At 42.7% G+C, this 26,356-nt stretch overlaps 1 protein-coding gene across 9 annotated transcripts in view; it reads left to right on the top strand.

Moving 5' to 3' along the window:
• GLT8D2 (glycosyltransferase 8 domain containing 2) overlaps nucleotides 1-26,356 on the top strand; it is a 48,911-nt gene that overhangs the window by 15,366 nt on the left and 7,189 nt on the right. For 5 of the 9 annotated variants that reach the window (XM_082636712.1, XM_082636707.1, XM_082636705.1 and 2 more), the window contains 7 exons: nucleotides 8,294-8,340; nucleotides 10,893-10,985; nucleotides 17,960-18,131; nucleotides 19,469-19,586; nucleotides 20,915-20,999; nucleotides 21,634-21,746; nucleotides 24,035-24,201. In XM_082636712.1, the coding sequence (XP_082492838.1) occupies nucleotides 8,322-8,340; nucleotides 10,893-10,985; nucleotides 17,960-18,131; nucleotides 19,469-19,586; nucleotides 20,915-20,999; nucleotides 21,634-21,746; nucleotides 24,035-24,201 (767 nt within the window). In that variant the 5' untranslated portion in view covers nucleotides 8,294-8,321. The remainder of the gene's footprint in view (nucleotides 1-8,293; nucleotides 8,341-10,892; nucleotides 10,986-17,959; nucleotides 18,132-19,468; nucleotides 19,587-20,914; nucleotides 21,000-21,633; nucleotides 21,747-24,034; nucleotides 24,202-26,356) is intronic. The other 4 variants (XM_082636711.1, XM_082636710.1, XM_082636709.1 and 1 more) reach the window with 2 other exon arrangements.

Genomic DNA, 26,356 nt, shown 5'->3' with positions numbered 1-26,356 from the left:
ATTTTGAAGGTGGAACTGACAGGATTTGTGGTCGGTCCATCTGTGGGGAATGAGAAACAGAGAAGGGTCAAGGATAACACCAAGTTTATTTTCGCTGGAGCAATTAGAAGAATGGAGTTGCCGTTGTGCAGTTGGGGGGAGATGATGGGAGATGTGTGTTTTGGGCCAATGTCAGGAGTTCGAATCTGGATATGAGGATGCCTTCAAGTAGAGCCACCCAGTGGGCACTCGGCTTTAGGAGTCTGGAGTCCATGTGAGAGATCTGGGCTGGAGACAGTAATTTGGGAGTTGTAGGCATATAAATGGTATTTCAAGCCAGAAGAGTCCACCATTTAGAGGTTCCAGAGATGGGGGAACAGCCAAAGAGGCTGAGGATGAGCGGTCCCCAAAGGTGGTGGGGAAGCAGGCGAGTGTGGGGTCCCGCAGGCTACGCACAGGACACGTGTAGAGGAGTAGAGAGCGGGCAGGTGACCTGCACCTCCCGTGCGCCTGGGCCTCGCCCGCATAGTAATGAGTCCTGTGCTGTACTTGTCGCAGGCAGGAACCATGGTAACCCAGGATATGCCCTCTCACGCTCTGCTCCAGACACTCGTTTCCCTTGGCCCCAGAGTCCTGCTTCTTATTCTATGTCTTCTTAAGATGTCTTGTAGCTGTTTCCTCCAGCTCTCGTCCCTGACTTCCCCCCATCACTCTCCTACCCCTTTACAGCTCTGATCCCTCTGCCAAGTCCATACCATCAGCTCCTCTCTAGAAGCTGCAAACATCTCTTGCGCACCTACTTAATCTATTAGAATGCTTTTGACGGCAAGCACCGGAAATACCAGTTTACAGCAGTTTAAACGGAACGTGCCACCATCAGAGATGAGATCAAATAGTGAAGAGGGAGAGAAGTATGCCAATCAGGCATACTGAATCTTTATACAATTTCATGTTTTTTAAAAAATAAATGAAACAGGGAATTCCCTGGCAGTCCAGTGGTTAGGATTCCATGCTTCCACTGCAAGGGGCTGGGGTTCTACCCCTGGTCAGGGAACTAAGATCCTGCAAGCCGTGAGGCACGACCAAAAGAAAAAACAAAATAAAAAGTAAATGAAACAGGCTTTCTCTTGGAGGTACATGCTTCTCAGGGACTCCTTTCTGCCTTGTATTCTAAAAGCACCTTAGAAGGTTTCCTACAAGAATCTGCTTCAGGAATTTCCCTCCTTGGCTCACTACTGCTGTGCTTTGCAATTAGATGTGCATATCAGTTTCCTGAATCCTCTTATTTTATCTTTTTTTAAAAAATTTTATTTATTTATTTTTGGCTGCGTTGGGTCTTTGATGCTGCTCACGGGCTTTCTCTAGTTGTGGTGAGCGGGGGCTACTCTTCATTGTGGTGCACGGGCTTCTCACTGTGGTGGCTTCTCCTGTTGCGGAGCACGGGCTCCAGGTGCACGGTCTTCAGTAGTTGTGGCTCGCGGGCTCTAGAGTGCAGGCGTAGTTGTGGCACACAGGCTTAGCTGCTCCGCGGCGTGTGGGATCTTCCTGGACCAGGGCTCGAATACGTGTCCCCTGCATTGGCAGGCAGATTCTCAACCACTGCGCCACCAGGGAAGCCCTTCTTATTTTATCTTAAAGAAATTTTAGAGTTGCACCATGCTGGACAGGGGAAAGACGAGCCCCCTTGCCAGATGAGTGAGCACTTACTCTTTGGCATGAGCTCAGTAGTTAGAGTAACGGAGCACTCAAGGGAGAGCAGACCAACCTCGCCTGGGAGCTGTGAAATTTCATCAACACACAGTGACATTAGTTACCTGGAGCCCACCTCACCTGCCTCTGGGGTAGCCAGAATAGCCTTTCATGAGTTTCAGAACCTGTGGTTAAAGAGCATCAGATTTGAAGTCACAGAGCCCTAATTTCAAATCCCTGTTCTACTATTTACCAGCTGTGTGATTTTGAGCAAGTTACTGACCCTCTCTGAGCCACAATTTCCTCATTTGAAAAATGGAATTAGTAATATATCCATCCCGTTCTGGCCACAGTAATATATACATCCCATTCTGCACAGGGAATGTATTTGTAAGGATTCGTTTGCAAGAAATTGAACCTCATTACAAAGAAGTTTAAGGAAAAGAGGGGAATTGATTGGCTTGGCTGACTGGGATATACAGGGAGGAGCTGGCCTCAGGGATTTGGAGCCCAGAGCCTTCTGGTCTCCCCCTCATTCTCTCCTGTGGTACCAGATGGTCTCTGGAAGGGAACAGACATGTGGCCAAAGACGATTCTAGGCTGACATTACCTCAAAAAGTTAGCCGAATGTATATCATCCAGAATAGTAAATGGATAAAAGGTACCTGAAACCAATCTCAGAAGAATCATAAGTAGCATGCTTTTTGACTCAAATTCATTCCCAAGTGCAAGAGGGGAAAAGGAGAAGAGCCGTTGCAAATGCACTCAGAGCTCCTGGGTGTACAGTCTATATCCCGGGAAAATGAAAGGGACATTGTAGCCACTTGTTTACAGTGAGTTAAAGGCTTGAATGAAATCCCTGTTGAAGAGTTTCCCTAGATCACTGCCAGCAAGTTCTCACAACACTTTGGTTCATAAAGAAACCCTGGGGTACTATGCTATCCTGCCTTCTCTGTCATGTTGCTGATTTCTAAAGGTTACTATTCCCTGTTTGCTGACGGCTGCATCCAGTCAAACGTCAAGTTCAGAAGTTCTTTTGAAGGACCGTAATTAAGAAGGATCAATTTAATTTTAAAATAAATTTTGAGTTTTCAAGACAAATTGTTATTTATGGTAAATTAGCTTGTTTGTTTGTTTGTTTTTTAAGATAAAGGAAGTCAGTTTCCAACTCCTGGAAAATGCCACAAAGAAATGAATGAATATGTGACAAAATTTAATTTTAGATTTCCAAACTAAGATGAATTTTTTCTTTCCTCCAGCAAAAATGGGTTTATTCACAATTAGCAGAGAAGTTGAGGTCTGCAACCATGGTGAGCCACATGCAAGTTCCCTCATGGCAAGAGGAGAACACTTTTTTAGAGGGGATAAAGGAAGCTGGGAGGGCTACAAAAACAGGGTCTGTGGCTTTTCTTTTTTGAATTTTTGAATTTTATTTTATTTTATTTTTTATAATGCAGGTTCTTATTAGTCATCCATTTTATACATATTAGTGTATACATGTCAATCCCAATCTCCCAATTCATCCCACCCCCCCACCCCCACCCCCAGCCCCCTTTCCCCGCTTGGTGTCCATACATTTGTTCTCTACATCTGTGTCTCTATTTCTGCCCTGCAGACTGGTTCATCTGTACCATTTTTCTAGGTTCCACTTATATGCGTTAATATACGATATTTGTTTTTCTCTTTCCAACTTACTTCACTCTGTGTGACAGTCTCTAGATCCATCCACGTGTCTACAAATGACCCAGTTTCGTTCCTTTTTATGGCTGACTAATATTCCATTGTATATATGTACCACATCTTCTTTATCCATTCATCTGCTGATGGGCATTTAGGTTGCTTCCATGTCCTGGCTATTGTAAATAGTGCTACAAAAGGGGCTTCCCTAGGCTTCCCCGGTGGCGCAGTGGTTGAGAGTCCACCTGCCGATGCAGGGGACACGGGTTCGTGCCCCAGTCCAGGAAGATCCCACATGCTGCGGAGCGGCTGGGCCCGTGAGCCATGGCCACTGGGCCTGCACATCCGGAGCCTGTGCTCCGCAACAGGAGAGGCCACAACAGTGAGAGGCCCGCATACCGCAAAAACAAAAAACAAAAAAACAAACAAACAAAATTGGGAAAAGATTTAAACAGATACTTCCCCAGTGCATTAGTCAGGGTTCTCCAGAGAAACAGAACCAATCAGATGTATATGTATGTAGAAGAAGACTTATTATAAGGAATTGGCTCATGTGATTATGGAAACCAACAAGACTCAAGATCTGCAGGCCGAGTCAGCAAGCTGGAGACTAAAGAGAGCCAAAGGTGTAGCTCCAGTCTGAGTCTGCTGGTCTGAGAACCAGGAAAACTGCTGGTGTAGATCCAGTCTGATGGCTGGCAGGCTCAGGGCCCAGGAAGAGCATGAGTTTCAGTTTGAGTCTGAAGGTAGTAGGAAAAAGTCAATGTCCCACTTCAAAGGCAGTCAAACCAGAGAAATTATCTTACTCAGGGGAAGGTCAGCTTTTTTGTTCTGTCTAGAACTTCAACTAGTTGGATGAGGCCCACCCACATTAGAGAGGGCAAGCTGTGTTCCTTACACTACTGCTTTAACATTAATCTCATCCAAAAACATCCTTGCAGGAACACCCAGAATAGTATTTGACCAACTATTATGGCCCCATCAAGTTGATACGTAAAATTAACCATCCCAATGATATTAAACCACCATGAAATACACATATTAGAACAGCTAAAATAAAATACCAAGTGCTGACAAGAATGCTGAGCAACTGGACTTTTCTTCCATTGCTGGTAGGAATGCAAAATGATAAAAGCCACTCCAGAAAACAGATGGGCAAATTTCTTATAAGCACACATCTACCAAATGACCTAGCAACCCCACTTCTAGGTCTTTACCACAGAGAACTAAAAACTTAAAATCATGCAAAAACCTCTAAACAAGTGTTTACAGATGCTTTATTCATAATCAAAAAACACTGGAAAGAGCTCAGATGTCCTTCAGTGGGTGAATGGATAAATAAACTGTGATACATCCTTGCAATGGAACGCTATTCAGCAATAAAAAGGAACAAATTATTGATTCATGCAACGGCAAGTATCAATCCCAGATGCATCATGCTAAGCAAAAGAAGAGAGTCTTTAAAGATTGTATACCGTGTGAATCCATTTACACGACATTCTAGAAATGACAAAACTATAGGCACAGAGAATACATCAGTGGTTGCCGGGAGTTAGGTGTCAAGTTGGGTTTGCCTGCAAAAGGGCAGCACAAGAGAATTTTTTGGAGGTGTTGGAATTGTTCTTTTTCTCATTTGTTGTGATTATCACAGGAATTTATGCATGTGTTAAAATTCATGGAACAATACAAGCAGAAAAGCGAATTCTACCTTATGTAAAAATTTAAACATTTAAAAATCAACAAGTCAAGGAACTTCCCTGGTGGACCAGTGGTTAAGACTCTGAACTTCCACTGCAGGGAGCATGGGTTTGATCCCTGGTCGAGGAACTAGGATCCCACATGCTGCACGGCTACAAAAAAAAAAGAAAATCAAGTCATATTTTGAAGCTGACCTGTTAATATGCAATTAATCAATTACATGTGTCACAGGAAGTCTATTAAAAAAAAAGGTATACTGAATATTTGTTATACATCACCATTTGTGTCTCCCTGAGTGAAGCACTCTTTCTAATTATGGAAGTTCACAACAGGAAATTTGTGGAAATCCAGGACACTATAAAGAAATTACCTTGTCAACATGTCTCAAATGTCTTGGCAGAAAAATAGTTCTCATAAGGCCAATTCTTTATTCTCTAAAGAAGTAGTTGCCTCTTCTGTTAAAAGAAGTTGTCCCTGGTACTTCCCTGGTGTCCAGTGGTTAAGACTACAAAAAGCCACAGCACAAACCTGGCAAATCTTCCCAAAGCAGCAGTTTTTCTAGATGGTAAAACATTAAAACATGACTTTTCTATGACATATTAACCCAGATGTCAGTTGAATCAACCCACCCCAGGGATTCTGTAACCTTTAACCTGGGATGCACAGACCCTCAAAGTGTCCATGGATACATTTCATTTTCTCATGCACTTAGATGAGAAAAAATTTGAGTATTTCCTTCATTTGTGAATATAGGAAACAAACCACAGAAGTAACTGTAGTACCTGTGACATCATCATCAGTATAAATCAGATACTTTCATGTTACATTACAGTTGTTACAAATATCTCACATTTTTAAAAGCTCATTACTACTTAAAGTTACAATAAGTATTATACCTGCTAATAGCCCTTGTTATTTAATAAAGAAGCATGTTTAATGCTTTAATGCACAAATTTGTTTTTCCCCCAATATTCTGATAATTTTCTTTTTTAAAAAATTTTGTAATTGGTTTTCTTTATAATACAATATATCTTTTAAGCTTTTAAAAACATAATTCTGGGAAGAAGTCTATGGGATTCACCAGACTTCCAAGATACTTATGTCAAAAAAAGGTTAAGATTCCTGCCATCTGCCATAGATTTGGAGATTCAAATGCAATTAACTCACAATTAACTCACCTTTCCTCCATCCAATATTCCCTCCAAACTTTGTACCAATTCTTGATGACTTCCATTCTCATGTCCGGTGCCCACAGAACTTTCTAGCTCAGTTGTTTCTCTCCCCTGTCCTCCAGGTCCGAAGTAAAGAACATTGCCCCGTTCCCTTGATTTCCCTCAAACACAGCAACATGTGTCTTTAGATCCAGAGGGGAAAGCAGTGTAGAGGTAGTGTGGGGATTAGAAGGTGCAGGGCATGGCAGAGACTGTGGACTGCATATTGGAAATTCCAGTTCTTTGAAAGTCCCTAGGGCTCATTTGCACAGGGAAAGAAATTCTCTTGGGCGACTGGCAGCTCCTGTCCTGTGATCTTTCTCCTCCTTACACGCTGTTCTTCTTGGGCTGCTGCCAAACCTGGGGATTCCAGCTCATCATTTACTCAACCCAGTTAGCTTTCTCCTGATCTCACCCCTATCCATCACATCTGTGTATAGAAGACCTTGATTTCATAAAGAAGAGTTTTCTCCCTGAGAGGAGCTCTTCCGACAATGAAGGGACTATTTTTTCCCCCTATATTTATGTACAGTTTATATGAACTTGAAGGTAAAACAAGAAACTTGTAAGATATTTTGAACTCACTGGGGATGACTTTGGAGTGTCCGCTCTCCTTTATCATCAGAATTTCTGTGGGAATGTTTGAAAAACATTGCTTTAGGGCTTTAAGGAAGACAAAGGCTGATGAAGGGGGTTACATGCATTTAAAAGAAAATCCAGGGATTTCTCTGGTGGCGCCGTGGTTAAGAATCCGCCTGCCAATGCTGGGGACACAGGTTCAATCCCTGGTCCGGGAAGATCCCACATGCTGCCGAGCAGCTAAGCCCGTGTGCCACAACTACTGAGCCTGCGCTCTAGAGCCTGCAAGCCACAAATACTGAGCCACGCGCCACAACTACTGAAGCCTGCGTGCTCTAGAGCCCATGAGCCACAACTACTGAGCCCGCAAGCCACAGCTACTAAAGCCTGCACACCTAGAGCCCGTGCTCCACAACAAGGGAAGCCACCGCAATGAGAAGCCCGCACACCACACAAAGAGTAGCCCCCACTCGCTGCAACTAGAGAAAGCCCACGTGCAGCAATGAAGATGCAACACAGCCAATAAATAAATAAAATCCATATTCCTTTACAGACCCCACAGTTTGTCTCCAGCCTCTTCTAGCCAGTCTCTCCCTTAGTCCACTCTGTTCCAGCCTTATTGAACCTCTTGCGGTACTTAGAATCATCAGCCCCGGGGCCTTTGCACTTGCTGTTCCCTTTGCCTGGGATGCTCTTCTGCATTCTCCCCACTGGCTCCTGCCCTTTCTTCTGATCAAATGTCATCTCCTCAGTGAGGTGTTTCCTGATTTCTCACCAAGAGGCCTCCCAGTCTCTATTCATCTTTATCCCAGCACTTCTGTTTTTTACTTCGTATCACTTAACCATAATCTAATTGTTTTACTTGTTACATTTTAATATCTGTTTTCTCTACTGAAAGCAGCTCCATGATGATAGGGACTGAGACTGATTTGTGCATTGCTGCATCCCCAGTACATAGCACAGTGCTGGGCTTTTAGTAGGATCTCAATAAATATTTACTGAATGATGTGTAAAATGTGCCCCTCTCAGGATGGTTCTGTTTTCACAAGGGATTACTGCAGATGTAGAAGCTTCCTTATCGAAGGAATGAAGTTATGATAGCAGGAAAAAAAGGCACAGGATTGATATTTTACATCAAGGAAAACTTCTTATGTGACATTTCTTCCAGTTAGTGCCATCTGATCTGCTAACCCAGAGGGCTGACAGGGCAGTTTTTGGAGAAGGTAATAGATTATGCTTTGGGAGTCCTTTGTACGTTTTGTACAGCCAGAGAAATCAATTTGAAGAGGTGAGCGCTGAATTCAAGAAATATTTAGTTCAAAATTCTAGATTCAGAACAGTTAAGAATGATTGCAAAATTTTCCACATAGCAAATGGTCAAAGATGTAGTCCTTAATCATTGTATTATGACTTTTGGGTTGATTGTCTTTTAAAAATAATTTTTATTCTTTAATCCACAGGTCACAGTTTTTATCCACATGAACACACATGGCTTTGTTACGAAAAAGTAAGATTACAAACTTCTAAAAATTATGATTAAAAATAGATATTTTGGAGGACTGTTTTGATGCTGAATCTTATTCATTTTCTTTTTTTTAATCTTCTTTGGTTTTCATGGATAGTTTTCCCACAGACACTTGTTGGCATCATCATATGAGGATGATTTCCGTAGAAAGTTGTTGAGTGTTTTGTTCATGAGAGGGGCCAGATGTTTCCGTAAAAGTTGCAAATATTATTTGTTTTCTCATTTTAAATAAGTATTCATGTTCCTGCCTAATTTAGTGTTTGTAATTTCATATTTCTTATTCTTAAAGATTCACTTCAAATTATGTAATCTTCAGACCCCATCAAAACCTGGACTTGCCTCTGATTTTATATCCAGTTGTTTGTGAATCTAGGGGAAAATAATTACCTAATTGTGTTAGTTACCCTCAGAATAGAGTTGCCCAATGTGGCAGATGAAAAGACAAGATATCCAGTTAGATTTGAATTTCTAATAAACTATGAATAATTTTTTAGTATAAGTATATCCCCAATATTGCATGGGACATACTTATATTAAAAAAGGGTCAGATGATAGTAAACATTAGGCTGCTTCCTCAAAGTGGCTGTGGGAAGTGAATGTTAATCAGTTGTATCAATAAACTACAGAACTTTGTCCCTTGTCTTCTGTTTCTCTATAGTTTTTTTTTTTTTTTTTTTTTTGCATTACGCGGGCCTCTCACTGTTGTGGCCTCTCCCGTTGCGGAGCACAGGCTCCGGACGCGCAGGCCCAGCGGCCACGGCTCACGGGCCCAGCCGCTCCGCGGCACGTGGGATCCTCCCGGACCGGGGCACGAACCCGCGTCCCCTGCATCGGCAGGCGGACTCTCAACCACCGCGCCACCAGGGAAGCCCTCTATAGTTTTGTTTTAAACTGAGTATAGTATCTGGTTGTCTCTGGCTGAATCTGATAACCCAGAAAGGCAGAGAGGAGATGGATGTCAGCAAGGCAGAACCATTGAGCCTTAGGACATAGCTCTGGAAGGCATCCGTGGAGATTGTCCAGCTCCTTCCTTTTACAAATGTAAAGACAAAGGCCTAGGGGCCAGAAAATAGATCAGTATGAGGCAAATAAGTATAAATATCTTTTTTTTTTTTTTTTTTTTTTTTTTTTGCGGTATGCGGGCCTCTCACTGTTGTGGCCTCCCCCGTTGCGGAGCACAGGCTCCGGACGCGCAGGCCCAGCGGCCATGGCTCACGGGCCCAGCCGCTCCGCGGCATATGGGATCCTCCCAGACCGGGGCACGAACCCGTATCCCCTGCATCGGCAGGCGGACTCTCAACCACTGCACCACCAGGGAGGCCCAGTATAAATATCTTGACACACAAAAATAGTAAATAATAATACAAAACAATTTTAAAGTCTTTATTGGGCTTACATTGCCTTTGGTAGCTCTCAAAACACCCCTGCAAGGTAATGGTTATTATTACAATCCCCATTTAGCAGATGAGCAGACTGAGGCTCAGAGAGGTTAAGTAACCTGTCCAAGGCCACACAGCTAGTAGGTGGTAAAATGAGATTTGAGTCTGACTTCAAATCCCAGCCCTTTCCCCTTCTACCAATGTTCACTAAACTGCAGGCATTTGTGTGCCGCATATGGCAGTGTACCACTTTCTCAACTTTTCATCATCTGCGTTCCTTCTGTTCTGTGCATGACTTACTATTTTCTTTAAATTGACTCATTTAAAAAATTATAAGTGTATCTTGTAATAGAAAGTGTATATCCTTACTATAAGTAGAGTAACAGTTATGTCTCAAAAGAAGGTTATTGTACAAATATATATGGTTAGAGTAGTGTTATTCAGTTCTGGGTAGCTTTTGTTACCTGCTTGCATATGAAATTAGGACTGATTTCTCACTGTGATTTAATGTTACTTAATGCTATGAACACAAGCCTCCTAAATCATCCCATGTACAACCAGTGGTGTATGGCTCCATACTTAGGAAAACACTGTCCAACACCATTCTAGTTCTCAGTAGATCCTAAGGGCAAGCATCACTGTTCTGGAAAGGATGGCCCTGGAGGCTTAGACTGGGAAGAGGTATTGGGATCTTCTAACCTCTTACTCAGGGCAAGAGTTTTATGTACATCATCCTTGACCAGTGGTAGAACTAACTGAGAAGCAGCTGTTATAATGACTAAGAACATGTATTCATAATAAGCACTGGCTCATCCTAAGTGTTATATAAATGTTGGCTATTATTTGAAACAAAGTATTCCTGCACAGAAAGTGGCTCCAGAGGCAGCACCATGCAATCATCAAGGTTACAGCTTCTGCAATCAGACTGCCTGGGTTTAGCCCTGGCTGTCCTTAAACTACATCTGTGTATCCTTGAGTATCAGCAGTATCACAGATTAACTCTTGACTCCATGTGCTACCTGCTTAGAGGAAGGTTCCAGGCCTCCAGTCCTGTGTATGTCAGGGAGAGCGTCTGTTCCCACTGGCTATTCTAAACTTATTCCACAATTTCAGTTTGATAGGTTATACTTGAACATGTTTCTGTTTTTATTTCAGTTAACCAGGTGTTGCTGTTCCTTTTGATTGTGACCATCTGTGGGATTCTGTATAAGAAGGTTCATAGGGGGACTGTGCTCAGGAACGAAACAGGTATGCAAAGTGACATAAGCCAGTCACAAAAAGTCAAATACTCTGTGATTCCACCAACATGAGGTACTTAGAGTAGCCAAATTCATAGAGACAGAAAGCATAGTGATGACTGCGGGGGGCTGGGTGGGGGGAGGGGAAAGGGGAGTTATTGTTTAATGGGTATAGAGTTTCAGTTTTACAAAATGAAAAGCGTTAGGGGGATGGATGACAGTGATGATTGTACAACAGTGCGAATGTATTTAATACCACTGAACTGTACACTTGAAAATGGTTAAGATGGTAAATTTTATGTTGTGTATTTTACCACAAAGAAAAAATATATTTAAAAAAAAGAAGAATGGAGCAGGCAGGCAGGCATGTGGTCCATCAAGATGAGATACCTAAGAACACAGTTTGAGTCCTTCCACTAGCTGGGTTCAGAGAGAAACAAAAGTTCAGTCAGCTTCCAAGTACCTGCTTTTAGAATATCCACCCAAGGCCAAATTTTCAGTTGTGTTCTAGAATGATCAGTACTATTCAAACTTAGCACATATCAGAATCACACAGAGGGCTTGTTCAAACACAGCCCTGGCCCCAGGTTTTGAATCAGTAGTTTGGGGGTGGGGCTGAGAATTTGCATTTCTGACGAACTCCCAGTTGATGCTGAGGCTGTTGGTTTCGGACCTCGCTCTGAGTGGCCTGTTCTGCATCCATCCTTTTGGAGTCTCTCAATAATTTCGCTTATGAGCAAAATGGCTGCATTGACCATATGCCCTCCTCCAGCTGCACTGGGGAGCCCGGTTTCCCCCTTCAGGGGTGAATTGCATGGGATGGAACCTCACTTCTCCAAACATACAAAAAGCCAACACACAGAAATTAAGGGGTACCAGTAGTGTTTCAGTTTTCATTAGTTCACTGCTTTATGTCAGCAAACTGAATATACTCATTTATGGAAAATACAAAGGAAAAATATTACCTGTAGCTGGATCAGCCAAAGACAAATACAATTAATATTCTGGTGCATTATATACATTCATATTCACAATTTTTGTTTAAGCCAGAGGCTTAGGCACTGGACACACTACAAGGAACAAAATAACGTCCCTGCTCGCACAAAGCCGACTTTTTCAATATAAAAAAATTCATAAGGGCTTCCTTGGAGGCGAGTGGTTAAGAATCCACCTGCCAATGCAGGGGACACGGGTTCGAGCCCTGGTCCGGGAAGATCCCACGTGCCGCGGAGCAACTAAGCCTGTGCGCCACAACTACGGAGCCCACGTGCCTAGAGCCCGTGCCCCGCAACAAGAGAAGCCACCACAATGCGAAGCCCGCCACCACAAGGAAGAGTAGCCCCCGCTCACCTCAACCAGAGAAAAGCCTGCGTGCAGCAACAAAGACCCAACATAGCCAAAAATTAATTAATTAATCAATTAATTAAAAATTCATAAAAAATTAAAAATATGTATAGTCAGGTCTAGATGAACATTAGGAGCCTCTGGAAAGTGAATGATTTCCATACAGAGATATGTATGCAGATGTTTATAGGGCATTATTGATAGTAGCCCCAAACTGGAAGCAATCCACATGTGAATCCAGTAGTGAATATATAAAATGTGTTATATCCATGCAATGGAGTACTTTTCAACAATAAAAAGGAACAAACCACTAATACATGATACAATATGAATAAACCTCACACACATACTAAATGAAAGAAGCTAGACCAAAAACACCATATGTTGTATGATTCCATTTAAAGGAAATTTCTAGGAAAGGCAAATCTATGGAGACAGAAAAACAGATCAGTGGTTGCCTGGGGCTGGGAGTGGGAGTGGCTTGACTGCAACCCAGCTGAAGGGAAATTTTCTGGTGATGAAAATGTTCCAAAATGGGATAAATTTACTAAATATCATTGAACTATGTACTTACAGTAGGTAAATTTAAAGAAATCTATATTAGTCTGCCTGGGCTGCCATAACAAAATACCACAGACTGGGTAGCTTAAACAACAGACATTAATTTTCTCACAGTTCTGGAGGCTGGAAGTCCAAGATCAAGGTGCCGGCAGGGCTGGTTTGTCCTGCAGAGGAACGCCTTCTCTCTGTGTCCTCACATGGCCTGGTGTCTTTTCCTCTTCTTATAAGGACGCTAGCCATATGGAATTAAGGGTGGGCCTCGTTTAACCTAACTGCCTCTTTAAAGGCCCTATCTCCAAATACAGTCACATTCTGAGGAACTGGGGGTTAGAGCTTCAACATATGAATTTTAGGGGTATGCAATTCAGTCCATAGCAGTATGTAACTAATGACTCAATAAATTGTTTTGAGAAAGGTCTAGAGAGAGAGAGAGAGAGAGAGAGAGACAAAGAGAGAGGAGGTCATACGAGGTCAAATGTTGTCTGAACTTTGAGCTTGTTACTCCTCATGTTTTACTTCCTGCCCATAAACCAACATATTCAGTCGGCTGATCGCATTGCAAATTCCTTTCTCCATGGAAAGAAACGTGTTGCTTTTATAATAGCTGTTAAAAGAACTGTGAGGAAATGCACATCCTGACTAATTGGCTGTATATTTATATATGATAAAGTGTTTTCGCCACATGAATGGGTCCAATAGCACATTTTTATCCCACACAGTGTTAAAATTTTAAAAAAGAGAGAGAATCGGTGTTACGAAATACCACTCAAAAGAACATAGTTGGCATGGAAAGATGGATGTCCGTGGTATGTAAGTGGAAAAAGCAGGTTACAGAAGGCTATGAAAAGTATGATTTCATTTTTGTTTTTTTCAGTTTAAAAATTTTTTAGTTTGTTTCAAAGTTAAACCCAAGACACATTGACTTCGTAGGAAATCCACTGAGAAATGTTTTTCTGGGCTGAACACCTCTTTCCCTTTAGTCTCCCCCAGTAGAGCATGCACATGTTACTTTCATTTTATAATCACTGCTGTCCCACCACTATACCAAGATCACCTAAACTGTGTGTGTAGTATTCTGAATGTTCTTAGTTATACCCTAATTTCACTAACTGCAAAAGATTTTCTGGGATACCCTGTCACTTGAATTCTTTGGCTACTTTTGAAGATGAAGTCCAAAGAACTCTTAAATGATTCTCCTTTGGGGCGGGGAGGGTGGTGTTTTGGTTTTAAAATAATACATCAAATTTCATGTAATATTTATATAATATGTAGTATGTGCTTTTGTATGTACATTAAGAAGGGTTTGAGAGGCACATACCACACTGGTAACCTTTGGAATGTGGGCTGAGAGGTCTGCAGAAAACAATCACCATTTGGATACTCTTCTGTTTGACTGGAATTTTTCAAGAAGTGCATGTTAATATTTTATAGACTTTATTTTTTAGAGCAGTTTTAGTTTCACAGCAAAACTGAGCAGAAGATACAGAGATTTCCCCCATACCCCTTTCCACCACAAACACACACACGCACGCACACACACGTGCACACGCACACACTCACATGCACATGCTCCCCCCCCCACACACACAGCCTCCCCCACTATTAACATCCTGTACCAGAGTGGTACATGTGTTACAATCCGTGGACCTATGTTAACACATCATTTTCACTAGTGTCCATAGTTAATTTTTTTTTTTTTGGCCGTGCTGCACAGCATGCAGGATCTTAGTTCCCTGACCAGGAATCAAACCTGTGTCCCCTGCAGTGGAAGCAGGGAGTTCTAACCACTGGACCACCAGGGAATTTCCACCAGTGTCCATAGTTTACATTAGGGTTCACCCCTGGTGTTGTACATTTTATGGGTTTTGAGAAATTTATAAGGATATTTATCTATCCTTATAGAATACAGAATAGTTTCAGTGCCCTAAAAATCCTCTGTACCTCACCTATTCCATATTAATCTTCACAACTTTTAAAACATTAATTCAAAGAACTAGTGTCATAACGTGAAGTCCAGAGGCCCTGGGAAGTCATGTACTGAATAAAAACATGGTACCACTCTGTAATCTCCTGATAGTGACATTCCATGGAATCTCCTGACAATTTCCTTGCAATCAGCATGCTGGTGATTCACTCTTGGCCCATTTGGGGTGCAGCAAGTTTATATGTTTGGCTAAAATAGTTCTAATTTGAAATGGGATTCAGAGATTTGGCCCTGGGAGTGCAGACATTTCACCTCTTCTAGAAATGGACACTGTTTGATAAGAGTTACTTGTGAGAAGGGTCTAAAGCAATATAATAAATTTCTAGTCCATATGCCATTATTATATGAGATTTTTATGGGCACCAAATGGCTTCTCATAACAAACCTTTTAATGGTCTGGCTCAGGCAGCATTTGGTATAACAGCTCCAAGTAGTACAATGGCTGATTCCCAAACATCTGCTAGGATGGGGCATTGGTGAAGAATTACAGGTGAAAAATCTTCCCACCCTTCCTCCAATGTGCCTTCATCTATCATTCTGTCCAGGGGAGACTTCTAGGCAGAGAGCAGTATTTTTGGCTTAGGTTAGCTCCCAGATTCTCTGACTGGCAGAGGCTCTTAAGCAGTATGGTGGTGTGATGTGTCTGCAGCAGAGCTGTAAACTCAGGGTTTGACCTTCTCTTGGGGTGCTCTTCTTTCATGGGGATGTGTTCCTCCAAACCTCATTCTGCGCATAGCCTGATGAAGGGCTCTATCTGAGCCTGACAGCCAGGTACTGCCCCAGGTTTTCAACCCTTCCCTCTTTCTTTGCCCCTAAGAGTCACCCATGAATTTTTCCTCTAGGGCCCTGTTCTCTAAGGCCAATGCATCATATCTGTTTAGTTGATTTCAGCAAACTTTCATTAAGTGCTTGCTAGGTGCCAGACTCAGTGGGGATAATACGATGAGCTTACAGTCTAGTATAGGAGACACACACATGAATAGATTCTTCCCATGCAGTGTGGTAAGTGCTCAAATAGAGGTTTCTAATGAATTCACCCAGCCAGCCAGCCAGCCAACCATCCAAAATGTATTGAGAATCTACCATGTTCCAGCACTGGGCTAGCTGAAGAGGAAACAGAGGTGAACAAGATACTGTCCCAGCCTTCACAGAGCTCCTAGTGTTACAGGAGAGAAAGGAAAGACATGCTACCAAATAAATTGCAGTGCAGCTGGTAAATCCACCCACAAGCAAGGACTGAGTGAGCATGGGTGAGGGCTGAACTAATTTGTGTTAGTGAGCTGTTAAAGGCTTCCTGGGGGCTCCAATGTCTATACTGCACTTGGAATGAATATGTAATAGTTAGACATGCAGGAGGGGATGAAAATAATATTCCAGACATCAGAAACAGCCTGTGAAAAGGCATTGAGATAAGGGACAACATGGTGCCAGTATTCAGGGAACTGCTAGTATTTTTTGCAACGCTGGAATAGAAGTAGACAAGGCTAGAGAAGTGAACAGGGACTGGATCCACGTGTGCCAGGAAGGGAATGTGGCTCTATCCTATAGCAACCACGGGAGAACTTTAAACAATGAAGAAACGTAGTCAAATTTTCATTTAGGCAGATCACTTAGATGCCTGCAGGTACCATATGATTAGGCAACATACCACACGATTAGGGGACCTCCCCAAGATGACAGTTTAGTCCAAAAGGAACAGTCCCTTAAGAAATTTTTTCTTCTCTTTATAAAAGCAACCTGTAATTACTTTGGAGAATGTGGAAAGTACAAGAAACACAAATAAGGAAATTAAAATTACTCATAATTCTATAAATAGACATAGATCCATTTGCAAATATGCATGTGTCAAATTGGGATCAAATACTGGAAAGGATTTTGTGTTCTCTCCCCCCGACCCTTAACATTATATTATGAGCATTATCTCATGCCAGCAAATATACTGTGAAAAATTATTGTAGTGGTGGAAATTTCACTTGCGGAGGAAGGTGGTAGAAGAGATGTAGGAGATAAAGAGGGAGGCCTTTCAATATTTCTTAAATTATACAAAGCAGAGTATCGGGTGGTTAGTTTCATACACGTTTGTTGGATTAAATATCAGTTAAAACTACCTTGGGTCTGAATAATAGAGATTTTGCAAAAAGACATCTGTAAAGAAAGAGAGAGCTTTAAGTAAAAATCAGATATCTGTTTGATAGTGAATAGTCTACATACTGATAATTATTATTCTTCATACCTAAAAGTTGTGTTGTGGTACCGAAATATGATGTTATGACATTAGTGTTTTATATCATAGCCAAGGATCAGAAGAATAATCAATTATTCATCTTATGCATTGGTCATACTTTTTCATTTATCTCCTTTTTTTGCCATCAACTTTTGACTCCCTCAACAAGAGGGTGGATAACAGAAAGCAAGATCACAAACAGTATATTTTATAGCAATGTAGGCAAGGTAAATATTCCAATTCAGACAAGAGTTGAAGAATGTTGAATCAAATGAGGCTTTTCAGTTCTTCACATATTTTTCAACTGTGTGTATGTGTTAGGCTATCTGATTGGCTTCTTTAAGAGAGCTCCAAAATAATAGTGACTTAAGCAAAATAGAAGTTTATTTTCTCTCTCAAGTGAAAATCTGATGTGCCAGTTCCATAATCATCCAGATCAGGATCCTTTCTATCTTATAGTTGCGGTGTCCTCAAGAGGCAGCTTCCATCTCATGGTCCAAGATGGCTGCTCTAACTCCTATCATCATATCAACATTCCAGGCAAAGGGAAGGGGGAAGAGAAAAGGGGAGGGTAAGCATATTCCTTGTAAAGGCAAACTCAGGTGTTGCACATTTACTGGCACTAACATCCCATTGGTCAGCACTTGATCACACAGAGCTGCAAGGGAGTCTGGAAAAATAGTCTTAGCAGTTGGCTATGTGCCAGCTAAAGTTCCAATGTTGTATTTCTAAGAGAAGAAGGAGACACTGGATATTGGATTATTATCGGCAATCTCTTCCCCACTATGCTATCCTTCCCCCTGGCGTGTGGAAGACAAGTCAGACTGTGAAATTCCTTCATGTTCCAAGACTCTGATTTTGATGTTTCCAGATGATGACTCTGAGACTCCTGAGGATATGGAAGATGAGATTCCAGTGGTGATTTGTGCAGCAGCAGGGAGGATGGGTGCGGCTATGGCTGCCATCAACAGCATCTACAGCAACACTGATGCCAACATTTTGTTCTATGTAGTTGGACTCCGGAACACTCTGTCCAGAATACGGTAATCCGTGTACTAGAGACTTTGGAGGTGTTTGTTTGTTTGTTTGTTTGTTTGTGGTACGTGGGCCTCTCACTGTTGTGGCCTCTCCCATTGCGGAGCACAGGCTCTGGACGCGCAGGCTCAGCGGCCATGGCTCACGGGCCCAGCCGCTCCGCGGTATGTGGGATCTTCCCAGACCGGGGCACGAACCCGTGTCCCCTGCATTGGCAGGCGGACTCTCAACCACTGCGCCACCAGGGAAGCCCAAGATGAACGTCTTTTATAAGGGGCACTAGTCTCATTCATGAGGGCTTCATCCTCATGACCTAATCACCTCCTACAATCCACACCTCCAAATACCATCACACTGGGGATTAGGTTTCAACATACAAATCTGTGGGGGGCACAGCATTCAGTCTATAGCAATGAAATCAAAACCCCCAAACTGTAAATTTGTACATGTACATATATGTATTTCTGTAAAGAAAAAGACCCAGAAAGATCCCCAGCTGTTAACAGTGACTATTTCTAAGGAGGATGGAGGAAGTGGAGAGAGCAGAGATGAAGGGAAGTTCAAGGTATTTCAAGTTCTGTGAGACTGAGAACACATAAGCGGAGAGGGTGGAGAGGAGGAGGAAGAGAAAGTGGGGAGCAAGGACAGAATATTGGGAGGCAAAGGTAAACTCAAATCATCCTTGGAGGCAAAACAGCAGAGTAAACACGATTCAGTCAAAGTAGCAGGTTCAGAAGGCCGGGCTTCCTTACAGTGCTGTTAACCCATGGCAAAGAGAGCACCGTTGGGCTTCCCTGGTGGCGCAGTGGTTGAGAGTCCGCCTGCCAATGCAGGGGACAAGTGTTCATGCCCTGGTCCGGGAAGATCCCACGTGCCGTGGAGCGGCTGGGCCCGTGAGCCATGGCCGCTGAGCCTGCGCGTCCGGAGCCTGTGCTCCGCAACGGCAGAGGCCACAACAGTGAGAGGCCCGCGTACCGCAAAACAATAAAAAATAAAAAAGAGAGCACCGTCAACCACAGATGCTGCTTTATAAGAAAGAAGGAACACTTTTTGTTCTTCTAGTTTCCTGTGGAGATTATGTGGATCTGGGGAGATATTTGGTTATTACTATTTTGCTTCATTTCCTTTGCAGAAAGTTATGTGAATGAAGAAAAAAAAAGATTCAAAGCTAAACCAGATGGGGAAAAAATCCGAAGGATTTATAGACTAGACTCTACTAAGGTTGCACATATTTTACTTTTAACTTTCTATGGAGGCAAGAGATTGAGGCAATAGGCAAATTGAGGAAAGTTTGGAGGTGTGTGCTCGAGGTTGTTTTCTGTTTCTGTTTTTGTTATCCCTTTAGAAAATGGATCGAACATTCTAAACTGAGAGAAATAAACTTTAAAATCGTGGAATTCAACCCTACGGTACTCAAAGGAAAGATCAGACCAGACTCCGCGAGGCCTGAGCTGCTCCAGCCTGTGAGTAGGGATCACACATGTCGGGGATGGTTCTCGGTGAGACCTTGTTCGGTATGGAGCATCAGCCACTGGGATGCACACAGAATGTTTTAGAAGCCTAACAGTTTTAGATGTCCACCAAACTCTGCTTATTTATAATTCAAAAGCCACCTACTGCAGAAAGGATGTAAAATGGTTTACATAAACTATAATGAAGCTATGAAAGAAGAAACGAAGCGTAAGAAAATGCAGGATGCATTTATGTGCGTAAATATGCCTGTGGGGCAGGGGAGGGCCCGAATTGTGAGGCCTAGAAAAAGTATTCCCAGCCCAGAGGCAGTTGTGTGTACCGTGCCGGGACCTTACACTTAGCTCAGAGTATCCCAGCAGCTGAGGAAAAATGGTAGCAAGATAGATTATATACTTCAGAGTATTGACATACTTTCAGGAGACACCAACTTTCTTCCTGGCATTGGGAATCTTAAGGTGTTTTACTGCAAGAGCTCTTACAAAAGGGACCCTCTTCTGCATAAAGAGTGGTGTTTTTGATGGCAGGTGTACAGAAAATGCAGCCACCTTCTACATGTGATTATTATTTAAATCCATCCTTGAAAATTAACTAAATTCGAAGCCCTCTGATGATAAGATCTTTTCCCAGTTCCAGATATTTATTATCAAGCGTGCTAGCTGAGGTGGCACTTTGCATTATATGGTATTGTAGCTATTAAAACGTTAAGACCCCCATCCTCATCCCATGCTTCTCTGGCTTTTTTCTGGTTCAAGGAGCTAGGAGGGTGAACCTGTGTGTGTGATGTGATGACGTGTGAGATGAGCTCCACATGCACACGCACATGTGCATGTGTGTATGTGTGCATGTGGGTGTGTGCGCATGCACATGTGAGGTTATGTATGTGTGCCTGTGTGTGTGCACACACATGTGTTGCATGTATGTGTGCACGTGTGTGTGTGCATGTGTGTTTAAGGCTGTTTTAGTTGACAGTAGTCAAATTATTGAGTGTAGAGGAAGGCAGGCAGTTTGTGGCCAGAAAGATTGACAGCCTCTGTGATGCCCGCTGCATCAGTTCACAGAGATGAAAGTGGTGACAGTCTCAGCAGTGGGGGGTTTGGATCTAGAAGAACTGCTGACCAGCGCTGGTTTCAGTCCCAGGGCCCAGGTAGACTGGGCACCAGGAAGCTCAGGTGAGGCCTCTTTTCAGCCTCTGTTTTATTCTGCTCCAGGTCTGGAGCTGAGCAGAGGCCATGGTCAAAGCTGACCCCCCCGAGCACCCCTATTAATCACTGGGCCTTCTGTGTCTTCCCCACCATCACTGCTTTTGTTGTTTTAACAGCTGAACTTTGTTCGATTTTATCTCCCTCTGCTTATCCATCAACACGAGAAAGTCATCTATTTGGATGATGACGTAATCGTACAAGGTATGCTCACCGATGCCAAGAACACTCGGAAACAGAGCAGCTGATAAGTAGAATGACTGTCTCTCTTCATTTCTGAAATATCTAGCGGCTCAGTGATTTTGATTGCTTATTAAATTTGGGAGTATAGTGTTGTTGTTAATCAGGGAATACTTTGAAAACAGGGGTTGATACTTTCTGGGACAATCCAGTTGACTTTCTGAGAGCCACTCTCTGATTGTCAAAGTCTGTAATAAGTAGCTTGTAAAAGTCTGTAATAGGTGGCCTTTCCTTTTTCTGCACGCCTAAAATGTAGGGGGATAAAACCTCACTGATAACATTCTTAGAAGCGAGCTAAGTTTTAGTGTTAAATGTCACCTTCTCTCTCTTCCGCGTGCAAAATAAGACGAGCATTGGCGTGGTACGTACACAGCAACAGAAATAAAGAAATCGGACCAGTGTTGATCTGAGCTTATTATCAAGTGGCTTTTTTAATTGATATGACCTGTTCTTATCAAGAAAATTGCCAAGCCACTTGAAACCATGGATCACATACTTTTCCCCCACAGCAAAATCAGGGATTGTTTAAGCTCGAAGGCTCTATCTAGCCCTAGAATGAGTGCTATACTATTGTAACTCCTGGTGTTTGTGAATCCAGGGGACATCCAAGAGCTGTACGACACCACCTTGGCCCTGGGCCACGCGGCAGCTTTCTCAGATGACTGCGATTTGCCCTCCTCCCAGGACATACACAGACTTGTGGGGCTGCAGGTGGGCACATGTCTCGGGAATCCGCCCTTTGCCCCTTCTCCTCCCTGCACTTCAGAACGAGTGTCATCCTCACCTTGGAGAAGATTGGGGGACTGCTGGGCGGCAAACAGCCGGGGGCCCGGGCTTCCCATTCACATCCCAGATCTGCTCCCACCGACTCCAGGGCAAGTTACTCACCCCTGCAAGTCCCGCTTTCCTTACCTGAAACATGGCAACAATAACATCTATTTGGTTGTGGTTTTGTGAGTTGTGATGAAATAACATGATGTCAAAGTGTCCAGTCAATGCTCCAGAAAGGATGGTTGTTATCTAAGTCACTGGCAACCACACTCTATGGCAGAGATGGTGTTTTCTGTAAAAGAGACTCACTGAACCTTTGGTTCTGTTTTCAGAGTTTTGACCATTATTCCCCGCCCCACTCCTTTCAGTAGAGGAAAATACTGATTTTGTTCCAAGGTAAAGAGCTCCTTACCCTGGTAGAAATGAAGACAGTCGAACCCAGATGTAACACCGAAACCAAAAGAATGGCTTTACAATACAAGATGCTCTTACGAATCGAATGCTGTTCTTCAAAAAAAGTTCCAGGAAATAATTTTATATGTGTGACATTTAAGCTGTGACACACTTTAAGGCCTAGGCCCTGGGGCCAGACCTGCCTGTCAAAATCTTGGCTCCATCACTTAGTAGCTTTGTGACCTTGGGCAAGTTACTTAATCAGTGGTTTTCTCCCTCATTTCTAAAATAGAGGTAATAATAGTATCAATACTTTTCTGGTAGGGTCATTGGGAGAGTTAAATTAGTTAATACGTGTAAAGCTATCGTATGCAACTAATGAGGTAATATGCATGAAGTTCCTAGAACAGTGCCTGCACATAGAAAAGTGCTCAAATAGTTCCATTACCTCCATGTTGTCTTTGAGCATCCCATGAGGTGGGTGAAATAGTGTGTCCTTCCTCATTTTACATTCACTCAAAACTAGCTGCTGAGTGCTTGCTATGTGTCTCACACTGTTTTAGGTGCTAGTAACACAGCAAATAAAACTAAAATTCCACCTTTGGGTAGCTTACATTCTAGTGGGAAGAGGTGGTCAGCAAGCAAGTAAAATATTGAACAGAGGATCAGGGTGGAGGTGGGGTTGGATTTTAAGTTGGGTGATCAGGGAAGGCTCCACTGAGATGTTGTCGCTGAGCCTACACCTGAAAGAACTGAGGCAACTATCTTAATAGATATTTAGGGGAAAAACAGTTCAGAAGAGGTAACAGCAAATGCAAAGGTCCTGAGGCAGGGGTGTGTTTGGTGTATTAAAGGAACAAGGAGGTCAGTGTGGCAGAGGGGTCAAGGGGGAGAATAATGGAAGTTGAACAGGTATTGGGGGCGGGGTACATGGTGGAGGGCATGGCAGGAATTTTAGGGAGTCTGGGTTTTACTCTGAATGAGAGGGGAAGCCACTGGAGGGGCTTTGAGCAGATGAGTAACACTGAGACAGTGGGATTGAAAAGGGTGGAAGCAGGACCCAGGTTGGGAGGAGCTGGCAGAAATCCAGTGAGTGGTAATTATGGTTTGGACCAGGAAGGTAGTAGAGACAGTAAGAAGTGGTTGGCTTCTGGGGACTTTCCTGGTGGTCCCATGGTTAGGACTCCACGCTCTCACTGTTGAGGGCCCAGGTTTGATCCCTTGTCGGGGAACTAAGATCCCTCAAACCACGTGGCGCGGTCAAAAAGCAAAATAAGTGGTTGGCTTCTGAATATATTTTGGAAGATGGGACCGACAGGACTTGCTGAGATCTGGATGAAAAGTGCATGAGGAGGAGGAGTCTAGGATGACCTAATGACCTTAGGTGTCTGTCTACCTGGAAGGATGGAGTGGACACTGAAGTAGGGCAGGTTGTAGGAAAGCAGGTTTGGGATGGGATTGGGATCAGTTTGGGGATGTAAGGAGAGCTGCCTTACTAAGCACCCACAAGGACAAATAGAGTTGGCAGATGTAGTAGAACTGGAAATCCAGAGGAGAGGTCTGGGCTGTCTACACGGAGAGATTTAGAGCCATGAGAAAAGATGAGGCTGTCTAGGGAGTTGATGCTGCAGAAAAGAGCAGATGCTGGACATGAGACTAGGGGCACTCAGTTTTTAGAGGTTGGGGAAACAAGAGAAAACTGGGAAAGGACTCCAGGAAGTGGCCAGTGACACAGGAGGAAGCCCAGGTGCTGCATGATGGTCTCAAGAAAGTGGTTATTTTCCAGAAACAAAAGATTCCTTGGTCAAAAGCACACATGTCCTCTTCCTTTATAGAACACGTATATGGGCTATCTGGACTACCGGAAGAAGACGATAAAAGACCTTGGCATCAGCCCCAGCACTTGCTCTTTCAATCCTGGTGTGATTGTTGCCAACATGACGGAATGGAAGCACCAGCGTATCACCAAACAGTTGGAGAAATGGATGCAAAAAAATGTAGAGTATGTGTGGCCCTCTACCATTTTTTCCATGCTTGGGAGTAAAATTATTCCATTAATTTTTTATGCATAGCTCAGGGGTTAGAAATATTTCAGACATCTGAGGTCAGATTTTCTTACAGAGGCACTGTTGAGAAAAAAGGGAGCAGTGGATGAAAAATCCGTCCTCAAACGATATGTCATAGGAGGTGAGATCCTGTGCAATCCCTTATTATACAAACATTTTCTAATAAATTGTTTAGTAATGTGATTTTTAAATCTTCTCCCAGAACTCTAGTGAACCTTTTTGACTGCAAATCATTTATCTTAGTCGAGTTTCTCCTTCTTACATAGATTTATCATTATTATTATTTTTTTTTTTATTTTTTTTTTTGCGGTACGCAGGCCTCTCACTGTTGTGGCCTCTCCCGCTGCGGAACACAGGCTCTGGATGTGCAGGCTCAGCAGCCATGGCTCACGGGCCCAGCCGCTCCGCGGCATGTGGGATCTTCCCAGACTGGGGCACGAACCCGCGTCCCCTGCATCGGCAGGCGGACTCTCAACCACTGCGCCACCAGGGAAGCCCCACATAGATTTATTTTTAAGAATTATTTTATAAAGTCAACTTTTTAAAAATGACACTTAACAACATTTAGTGACACGGCCTTAAAATTTATAATCCATGCATTGACAGAATTCCAAAAACTAATTTAGAAATTCACAATACCAATTGGAAATTTTAACATACTTCTCTCAGTAAATGATAAAGACTAAAAATTAGAAAGCTTATAGAAGAGTTGAACAAGACAATTTACAAGCTTCATCTGTATACATATTGATAATATAAGACATTTTAATTATCAAAGAACTCATATAAACTACCTTTTAATTGTAAATTAATTAAATGCAATATCATTAGCAAAAGAAGTATGATGGGGAAAACATTATAGGCCATGTTTGAAATTCATAGACAGAAGATAGAATTCCAGAAGGGCAGGTTCAGGAAGATATTTCAACATTTTAAGGAAGGGAGAGAACAGGTATTATACCTGTATGGGTTAGGGGGTAAGCCTACAACCAGTCAAAGGCCCTGTGAGTCTGGTTCCTGGAGACATCAGAGCAGTTGATCCTTGTACTGATCCCACTGTACTGAGTTCAGGAACATACCTGGACTAAACTCATGTTGGCCTGTAGTGGTTGAGGGAGATGACTGAATGTACTGTATTGAATTGCTCTTGGTAATAATATTATATATTATATAACAATAAGTTTGATGATCTCAGGCACATAGTCCAACTAGCTTATGCCCAGACTTCCTCTGGCCTGTTAAGATTGAGAATGTTGGGTTTCCTGAACAGTGATATTACCCTCATTCACTTAGACGTTATAATCCATAACTGCAGGATCTTAGGGTGTGGAAATTTGCCCTTCCATCTGTCCTGGAAAATGTGCTGTGTATCCTGACTTCGCTAACTTCCTTAAGGATCCTGTAGAAAAATGAATCCAGCTTGATTTCCTAAAGCAATGTCTGTGTTTGTTTGGTCTTTCGTCTGTTTAAGCCCCCAATGAAATTTATTAAGTCCTGTTGGTAAAGTCAACTTTTTAAAGAGTGAATTTTTTATATCAACTTTAGAATTTTTTTAAAATTTATTTTTGACTGTGTTGGGTCTTAGTTGCTGCGCATAGGCTTTTTCTCTAGTTGCGTCGAGTGGGGGCTACTCTTCGTTGCGGTGTGCGGGCTTCTCATTGTGGTGGCTTCTCTTGTTGCGGAGCGTGGGCTCTAGGTGCGCGGGCTTCAGTAGTTGTGGTGCGTGGGCTCAGTAGTTGTGGCTCGTGGGCTCTAGAGTGCAGGCTCAATAGTTGTGGCGCACTGGCTTAGTTGCTCCGCGGCATGTGGAATCTTCTGGGAACAGGGCTCGAAACCATGTCCCCTGCATTGGCAGGCAGATTCTTAACCACTGCGCCACCAGGGAAGTCCTAGATCAACTTTAAAATATGCATAATACATTGACTGACTTAAAGCTAGAAAAAAGTAAAGTAAAATAAAGATTGAATTTTTAAATCATTTTTCATCATTGAAGTTTTAAGAGGGAAAATAAAAATAACACAACTACTGTTATCATGGCATTGTATATCCTGTCCATCTTTTTTATCTGGATATTTTTATATTATCATAACC

This window comes from Mesoplodon mirus (genome assembly GCF_964341445.2).
Source record: "Mesoplodon mirus genome assembly, chromosome: 11".
NCBI lineage: Eukaryota > Metazoa > Chordata > Mammalia > Artiodactyla > Ziphiidae > Mesoplodon > Mesoplodon mirus.
Note: the sequence above shows the minus strand (reverse complement) of the source record. Positions and strands in the feature narration are given on the sequence as shown.